This window comes from Mastomys coucha, chromosome X, assembly GCF_008632895.1.
Source record: "Mastomys coucha isolate ucsf_1 chromosome X, UCSF_Mcou_1, whole genome shotgun sequence".
Classification (NCBI taxonomy): domain Eukaryota; kingdom Metazoa; phylum Chordata; class Mammalia; order Rodentia; family Muridae; genus Mastomys; species Mastomys coucha.
In genome coordinates, this window is record NC_045030.1 from 145,468,581 (window position 1) to 145,478,105 (window position 9,525).

The 9,525-nt window shown below is 37.7% G+C and overlaps 1 protein-coding gene and 1 pseudogene across 10 annotated transcripts in view; both read left to right on the forward strand.

The window, feature by feature from the left end:
* The window catches only part of Cldn34 (claudin 34), a 37,313-nt gene extending 29,540 nt beyond the window's left edge, over positions 1-7,773 (forward strand). For 8 of the 10 annotated variants that reach the window (XM_031369629.1, XM_031369658.1, XM_031369610.1 and 5 more), the window contains one exon: positions 6,891-7,773. In XM_031369629.1, the coding sequence (XP_031225489.1) occupies positions 6,913-7,548 (636 nt within the window). In that variant the 5' untranslated portion in view covers positions 6,891-6,912 and the 3' untranslated portion in view covers positions 7,549-7,773. Of the gene's footprint in view, positions 1-5,366; positions 5,456-6,890 lie in introns of all 10 variants that reach the window. The other 2 variants (XM_031369590.1, XM_031369600.1) reach the window with 1 other exon arrangement.
* A 185-nt stretch (positions 7,774-7,958) lies between these two features.
* LOC116089944 lies at positions 7,959-9,516 on the forward strand (annotated as a pseudogene).
* Positions 9,517-9,525: the final 9 nt, after the last annotated feature.

Sequence of the window (9,525 nt, forward strand, 5' to 3'; positions counted from 1 at the left end):
TCCCCCCTGCTCGCCACCCCACCCTCTCCTGCTTACTGGCCCTGGCACTATCATATCCAGTTTTACATTGAAATCCTTGACCCACTTGGACTTGAGTTTTGTGGAGGGTGATAAATATGGATCTATTTGCAGACATCTACTTAGACCAGCACCATTTGTTGAAGATGCTTTTTTTCCCATTGTATGGTGTACTGGCTGGTTTTGTGTGTCAACTTGACACAAGCTGGAATTATCACAGAGAAAGGAGCCTCACTTGAGGAAATCCCTCTGTGAGATTCAGCTGTAAGGCTGAATATCAATTAGTGATCAAGTGGGGAGGGCCCAGCCCATTGTGAGTGGTGCCATCCCTGGGCTGGTAATCCTGAGTTCTATAAGAAAGCAAGCTGAGCAAGCTAGGGGAAGCAAGCCATTAAGCAGCATTCCTCCATGGCCTTTGCATCAGCACCTGCCTCCAGTTTCCTGCCCTGTGTGAGTTCCTGTTCTGATTTCTTTTGGTGATCAATAGCAATGTGGAAGTGTAAGCTGAATAAGTCCTCCCCAACATGCTTCTTGATCATGATGTTTTATAGGAATAGAAACTCTGATTAAGACATATGGTTTTGGCTTCTTTGTCAAAAATCACGTGCCCATAGATGTGTGGGTTTATTTTTGGGTCTTCAATCCGATTCCATTGACCAACCTGTTTCTGTACTAATACCATACACTTTTGTTCATTTTTTAAAAAATCATGATTGTTCTTTAGTACAGCTTAATGTCAGGGATGGTGATGTCTCTGGAAGTTCTTTTAATATTCTGACTTGTTTTGGCTGTCTGGGTTTTTTGCTTTTCCATATGAAATTGAGGATTGTTCTTTCAAGGTCTGCTAAAAAATTGTGTTGGAATTTTGATGGGAATTGCATTGAATCTGTAAATTGTTTTTGGTAAGATGGCTATTTTCACCATATTAATCCTATCCATGAGTATGTGAGATCTTCCTATCTTCTGATATCTTCAATTTCTTTCTTCAGGGACTTGAAGTTCTTGTTACACAGATCTTTCACTTGCTTGGTTAAAGTTACACTAAGATATTTTATATTGTTTGTGATTATTGTAAAAGTTGTTGTTTCCATACTTTCTTTCTCAGCCAGTTTATCATTTGTATAAAGGAGAACTACTGATTTCTTTGAGTTAATTTCATATCCAGTCACTTTGCTGAAGGTGTTTATCAGCTGTAGGAGTTATCTGGTAGAATTTTGGGTATTGTTTATACATGCTATCATACTATCTGTGAATAATGATACCATGGATCTTCCTCTTCTTTTATTCCCTTAATCTCCTTTGTTGTCTAATTGCTCTAGCTAGAACTTGAAGTACTATATTGAATAGATAGGAAGAAAGTAGGCAGCCTTGTCTAGTCTCTGATTTTAGTGGGATTGCTACAAGTTTCTCTCCATTTAATTTGATGTTAGCTGTTGTTTTGATATATATGCTTTTATTATGTTTATGTATGTGCTTTGAATCCCTGATCTTTCCAAAATTTTAACATGAATGTGTGTTTCGTTTTGTCAAAGGATTTTTCAGCATCTAATAAAACAATCATGTGATTTTTTTCTTTCAGTTTGTTTATATAGTAGATTATGTTTATGGATTTTTGTATATTGAACCATCCCTGCATCCCTTTTATGAAGCCTACTTGATTGTGGTGAATGATGTTTTTGATGTGTTCTTGGATTTGGTTTGAGAGAAATTGTTCTGAAGTTCTCTGTTTTGTTGAGTCTTTGTGTGGTTTAGGTGCCAGGGTAACTGTGGCCTCATAGAATGAATTAGGCAGCATTCCTTCTGTTTCTATTTGTATTTGTATTATTTTTTGAAGGTCTGGTAGAATTCTGCACTAAAACCATCTGGCCCTGGCCTTTTTTTGGTTGGGAGATTTTTAATGGTTGCTTCTATTTCTTTAGGGGGTTTATGGGACTGTTCAGATAGTTTACTTGATCTTGATTTAATTTTGGTATGTGGTATCTGTCTAGAAATATATCCATTTCATTTAGATTTTCCAGTTTTGTTTAGTACATATTTTGAAGTAAGACCTAATGACTTTTTAAATTTCCTCAGTTTCTATTGTTATGTCTCCATTTTCATTTCTGATTTTGTTAATTTGGATATTGTCTCTGCCTTTTAGTTAGTTTAGCTAAGGGTTTGTCTATCTTGTTGACTTTCTCAAAGAACCAGCTCTTGATTTTGTTGATTCTTTGTATAGTTCTCTTTGTATATAATTGGTTGGTTTTAGCCCTGAGTTTATAATACCATAATACTCTTCTTGGGTGTGTTTGCTTCTTTTGATTCTAGAGCTTTTAGGTGTGCTGTTAAGTTGCTAGTATGAGATCTCTCCAATTTCTTTATGAAGGCACTTAGTGCTCTGAATTTTCCTCTTAGCACTGCTTTCATTGTGTCCCATATGTTTGAGCATGTTGAGCCTTCATTTTCATTGAATTATAGAAAGTCTTCATTTTCTTTGTTTCTTCCCTGACTAAAGGATCATTGAGTAGAGAGTTGTTTACTTTCTGTGAGTATGTGGGCCTTTTGTTGTTTCTGTTGTTGAAGTCCAGCCTTAATCAGTGATGATCTGACAGAATGCAAGGGGTTATTTCTACCTTCTTGTATGCAAGGGGTTATTTCTATCTTCTTATATCTGTTGAGGCTTTTTTTCTGACCAATTATATGGTCAATTTTGGAGGAGGTTTCATAAGGTGCAGAGAAGGTATATTCTTTTGTTTTTGGTTGAAAGTTTCTGTAAATATTTGTTAAATCCATTTGGTTCATAACATCTGTTACTTTAATTGTTTCTCTGTTTAGTTTCTGTTTTGATAACCTGCCCATTGGTGAGAGTGAGGAGTGGAAGTCCATTGTGTGGGGTTCAATGTGTGATTTGAGCTATAGTAAAGTTTCTTTTACGAATGTTAAGTACCCTTGCATTTTGCGCATAGATGTTCAGAACTGAGATGTCATCTTGGTGGATTTTTCCTTTGATCAGTATGAAGTATCCTTCCCCATCCCTTTTGATAACTTTTGATTGAAAGTCTATTTTAGTGGATATTAGAATGGATACTCCAGCTTTTTTTTTCATTGTTTGCTTGTTCCAACTCTTTACTCTGAGATAATGTTTATCTTTGTTTCTGAAGTGTGTTTTTTTGTATGTAGCAGAATGATCAATCCTGTCTATTAGCCTGTGTCTTTTTGTTGGGGAATTGAGTCTATTGATGTTGTGAGATATTAACAACAAATAATTTTTAGTTCCTGTTATTTTATTGTTAGAGGTATTACTGTGTGTATGTGTGTGTGTATGTGTTTTTGATTCTCTTCTTTTGGTTTTACTGTGAGATGATTAATTACTTGTGTCTTCTTGGGTATAGTTAGCCTCCTTGTGTTGGAGCTTTCCTTCTAGTATCCTCTGTAGGACTAGATTAGTTAGAAATACATTGTTTAAATTTGGTTTTGTCATGGAATATCTTGATTTCTCCATCTATGGTGATTGAGAAGTTTGCTGAGTGTAGTAGTCGAGGCTGGCATCTGCAGTCTCTTAGGTCTACAAGATATCTGTCCAGGATCTCTGTTGAGAAGTCAGGTGTAATTCAAATAGTTCTGCCTTTATATGTTACTTGGCAGTTTTACCTTGCAGGTTTTAATATTCTTACTTTCTTCTGTACATTTAGTGTTTTGATTATTATGTGGCAAGAGGATTTTCTTTTCTATTCCAATTTATTTGATATTCTGTAAGCTTCTTGTACATTTATTGCCAACTCTTTCTTTAGGTTAGGAAAATTTTCTTCTATGATTTTTTGAAGATGTTTTCTGGCACTTTTGAACTTGAATCTTCATCCTCTTCTATTCCTATTATTCTTAGGTTTGGTCTTTTCATAGTGTCCTAAGTTTCCAGGATGTTTTGAGTTAGGACCATTTTTTTTATATTAATGAGTATTTTATTTTGACAATATTGCCAATTGTTTATTTATTTTAAAATGAGTACAGTAACAAAGTTCTATTCTATGATATACTAAGCATAATTAATTTACTATTTTTACAGTGCTATAAAAATCTAAAGTCTTGTATATAAAGGTCAACCAGTTGAGCTATATAGCCAGCCTTCATTTGGCTTTGTTATTATTGTTGCCATTGTTGTTATTTTGAAATATGTCTTACAATACTTCAATATTCAATATCCCAGGCTGGACTCAAGCCATGATCCCATAACCTCTGCCTCTCAAGTATTTATAGTTGTGCACCACCACATCTGACTCATTTAATTTTTGAAAGTTTATGTAATGTCCTTTAAAGCAAGCAGAAAATATAATAACAACCATTTCCAAGTTTCCAGTTAGAAACCATGGATCAGTATATTCTTAAAGTATCCCCCTTTATTAGGAATGTTTTCCTTGAGATTTTTATCTACAATAAAATGGTCTAATCTGAACTACAAAGTTTGAATTCCTAAAAGAATTTTCTAAGCAGTGATGAGGCCAGTGTGACAAATGACTAGAGTTCTAGCTCTTTCATTTGATTTTCAGTTGCCAGTCTTTTATGATTAGTTTTTTTCTCTCTACAATTCTCCATTTTAGTTCAATAAAAGACTCTTTTCCTTTCAAATATAAATTGAATATAATTATTATAATTATGAAAAATTTGAAAACTATAAAATATGATATATATTCACAATGTCCAGTCCATTTATATTTGGCAGCTTAGATAAAGTATTCTATCATCTATCCTCTCTTGGTGAGTTTAGAGTTTTGTGTCTAAATCATTTTCTATCCTAACTTATATTTTCATCCAAAAACATTCTTTCAAACTCAGACACTATCATGGATGCCAAGAAGTGCTTGTTGACAGGAGCCTGATATAGCTGTCTCCTGAGAGGCTCTGCCAGAGTCTGACAAATACAGAGGTGGATGCTCACAGCCAACTATTGGACTGAGTACAGGGTCCCCCGTGGAGGAGTTAGAGAAAGGACTAAAGGAGCTAGAGGGGTTTGCAACTCCATACGAGGAACAACAATATGAACCAACCAGACCCCCAAGAGCTCCCAGGGAGTAAACCACCAACGAAAGAGTACACATGGAGCAACCTATGGCTCCAGCTGCATATGTAGCAGAGGATAGCCTTGTGGGACATCAATGGGAGGAAAGGCCCTTGTTCCTGTGAAAGCTTGATGCCCCACTGTAAGGGAATACCAGGATGGGTAAGCAGGAGTGGGTGGGTGGGTGGAGGGAACACCATCATAGAAGCAGGGGGATGAGATGGGGGTTTTCAGAGGGGAAATCAGGAAAGAGGATAACATTTGAAATGTAAATAAAGAAAATATCTAATAAAAAACCCTATCTTTTCAAACCTAGAACATCTTCTTAAATGCTGAACAACTTAAGTTGAATTTGTGAGACTATAACTATCTAGTCTTCAACCAAATCAGAGATCAAAGAAGGCAGTTAAGTATTTTCACATTTGGCATTTTCTTTGATTGATGTATCCATTTTTTCCCATGGTATCATCTACACCTGAGATTCTCTCTTCCATCTCTTGTATTCTCTTTGTGATGCTTGCATCTGTAGTTCCTGTTCTATTCCCTAGGCTTTCCACCTCAGGGTTGCCTCCATTTGTGTTTTCTTTACTGCTTCTATTTACTTTTTTAGGTATTGGACCATTTTATTCATTTACTTTGCCTGTTTGATTGAATTTTCCTGTGTTTCTTTAAGGGAATTATTTATATCCTCTTTAAAGGCCTCTATCATCTTCATGAGATGGGATTTAAGGTCACAGTCTTGCTCTTCAGCTGTGTTAGTATATCCAGGGCTTGCTGTAGTAGGAGAGCTGGGTTTCGATGGTGCCATATTGTATTGGCTTCTATTGATTATGTTCTTGCATTTGTCTTTCACCTTCTGGTTGTCTCTGGTGTTGGTTAGTCTGGGTATCCCAGGTTGGAGCCGGCCTCCTAAGGAGGCAGTTGGAGTTGTCTCAGGTTAGAGCAGCCCTTCTGGGAGGCAGGCAGAACTGTGGGATGGGGTGAACTGTGCTGACCCAAGACTACTCCAGGTGTAGGTGAGGATGGAAGATGGAGCTCCAACAGGGGAGTGTATAGCCCAGGGCTGCTAGGCTTGCTGGGGTCACAGCAGGTATAGGAGTTTGGGGTGGAGTATATGTCTCACCTATAGAGTTAGCCTCTTGGGAGTCAGGCATAGCTGTGGGGTGGGGTGCAGTGTGCTGATTCGCCACTGCTGCAGGAATAGGTGCAGACTGGAGGGAAAATGGAGCTCCAATCACATACTGGTTTCTATGTATTTTAGATTTGCTTCATGTTGAACATTTTCTTAGGTTCACAAATTCTCCTCTCTTTTGACATGTGGTAAGTATTCTAGTGAATTGGTTTGCTCCAAGATAATATACTCTGAGCAATTAGTAAACTGTATTTGTTTACCAGAATCTTCTATAACCTTTTGTTGATGAATTAACTATTAATTAATTCATCATTTATTAATTTTGCTATATTAGTTTTTTTAATACAGGGTATCACTATGAAGCCCTGGCTGGCCTGGAACTTAAACATAGGTTATGATGGTCTTGATACTCCCTAATATTACAAATTGGTGATCATCTTTGTGGCTGAATACCTATATTCAAATCTCATTGTCTATCTGACCCAACAGTCAGAAATGGAACTGTTAGAATTTACTATCAAGCCATAGTAAATATTCCTAGAAGGATCTTCTCATAATTTGCTCAGGCCACATTCCCAATAGCAATTTCCAGAACAAAGACCCATTTTCTCAAACATAAGCACTTATTCCCTCCTGTTACTAGTTACCAAACTGACAGTGCCCCAGGCTTGAGGAACCTGTCCTTATTCATCTTGTATTTCTTTGCAGTTGTCCAGTGTTCACTGCCATCATGATATTGTTCAACAAAGATTCTAGTCGCCAGGGAGGAGGTTTTGCTCTGTCCACCATAGCATGGATTCTTTGCATCACCTCCATGGGCCTCCCACAGTGGCAAGTGTGGTACTCAATGGAACCTATGATCTCTTACCCTAGTGTGGCCTTTGTTGGAGTGTGGAAAGCCTGCATCTACCACCATGACAACTTCAGTAATATCAGAACGTGTTACCACTACAGCTACCATGACACCTTCATTCCTTTGGATATTCGTGTTTCTCAGCACTTGATGTTGACTACCAGCATTTTATGGCTAGTTGGAAAAATGGCCACTGTTTATGCTCTCAGAAATGTGTACACGGGAAGACAAGAGAAGAGTGTCACCTACAATGCCTTTGGCCTTTCAGCGATTCTGAACATCATTGCCAGTAGCTTTGTCTTCCTTGCTGTCTTATGTAATTATTTCTCCATCATAAATAAGGAGGGGATTACTTTTCCGCCATCTTTCCATATGCCCCTTTACCCACATATTCGGCAGGTTGGCATTGCCATGGTAGTGGCATTTCTAGCAGCCATCCTGTTCTTGTGTAGTGGTGTGATTTTCATCTCTTACACATTTCCCTTAAACATACAAGTCCTTTCTAACATTTGAAAGTGAATGTGCATCACCTTGAAAAAATCCAAAACTTCATGTTTTTTACAGCAAGAATTTTTGAGATGTTTATCTCAAAACCAAGGACTCAACAATGCCCAAATGGCCTGCCTGTGACAGAAAATGGTCAAATGCCTCTTTACTATCTTTTCTGTCTCATTTGTTTTATTACTTCAGTGGTTGGATTATGGACTTACATTAAAATAAACTTACCCACTTGTCAATTGATTTTATGAAATTTCAGTTTTAGTTGATGTCAGTGAAGGAAAATAATTAATAAACCTAGTATATATGAAAATGAATGTCAGATCACATTAATCTTTCATATCGCCCTCTGATTTCAAGTCTAAAACCAAAAGCTGACATGTTTACTATGTCATAATAAGAGCATTTCTGCCATATGAAGTTTCCCAAATGTATTCAAGTTGACAGATCAGTGTTAAAAACCTCCCCTGGATATTATAAAACTCAAGAGTCTGAATATGTCTATATTTCCTTTAATAAGCAATCATTTCCCACCTATGTGTTTGACCAAACAGACTTTGAGACTATCGTACAAAACCTTTTGACTCATGCTAACAGGCCACTAGGTACCACTAACTGAAAACCAAGAATATCATCTGATAACATATAAAATCTATAGCAGAGATTTCCCCACTTTGTTGTAATTCAGCTACCTAATAGTCCCATCAGTGCATTGAAAGATGCCTTGGAATATGATTTCATTTTGTTCCTTAACCATAAAAGCTGCATGAGTAACTATTAAAATGTTATATATGATAAACAAATATCCTTTCACTCATTCATTTCTTGTTATATATTGTTGCCCCATTTCTCTCCTAAATAGGGATATCATGTTTAAAGTTCAGGCCCATTTAAGTCCTGTTGATAATCCAGTGATTCTTATGACATTCTTATCCTTCAGTGCTCTATCCTGTAATGGTCTAGAGTCGACTGGATCCTCCGACAACATCACCCCATAGTCTGTGTATAGACCCATACATCATCCAAAAAATTCTTCCTAAATTCTAGAATTCTTCCATTCCTGAGCACTCTTTAACAGCTATTTCTGTCACAATTACTCATAAGGACCTTAATCAATTTCCCTGACGTCCCCAATACCGTTAAACTCCCAGGGGATTAAAAGACTAATGATAAAGCCTGATGGGGTGACATTGGCTGTTGTTGTTGGGACTGGGAAGCTCTAAGGATCCCACTGTAACTGGAGTTGGACTTCTGTGTCTCTGCTTGATGTTGTGCCTCCTCCTCAGTGGACCCCACACTTAAAGGATGACCAATAGGAAGAAAGTGCTGCTGAAGGTCATCATCTTGGGAGATTATGGTATTGGAAAGACATATCTCATGAACTAGTATGTGAATAAGCTCAGTAGCCAGTACAAAACCACATACTTTCTCACCAAGGAGGTGATGGTGGAGTACAGAATTGTTATCATGCAGATCTGGGACACAGCTGGTCAAAAACAGTTCCAGTTTCTTGGTGTGGCCTTCTACAGAGTTTCAAATTGCTCTCCATTCTGGTGTTTGATGTGACTGCCCCCAACACATTCACAACCCTTGACAGCTAGAAACACAGCTTCTTATTCAGGCCAGCCCCTGGGTTCCCAAGAACTTCCTTTTTGTTGTGTTGGGAAACAAAATTGGCTTCAGAGACAAGGCGAGTGGCCACAAAGAGGGTAAAGGCTTGGTGCTACAAAAACAAACAACATTCAGTACTTCAAGACCAGTGCCAACAAGTCTATCAATGTGAAGCAGGCTTTTCAGACAATTGCTCAGAATACCCTTAAGCAGGAATCAGAAGTGGAGCTGTATAATGAATTCTCTGAGCCCTTCAAGCTGGACAAGAATTACCCTGCCAAGGCCTCTGAAGAGCTGAAGTTGTGAAGGGGCAATGAGCACAGAGCAGAAAGTTCTTTACAGACCAAGAACACACACCTAGGCCTTCAATATACATCCCTC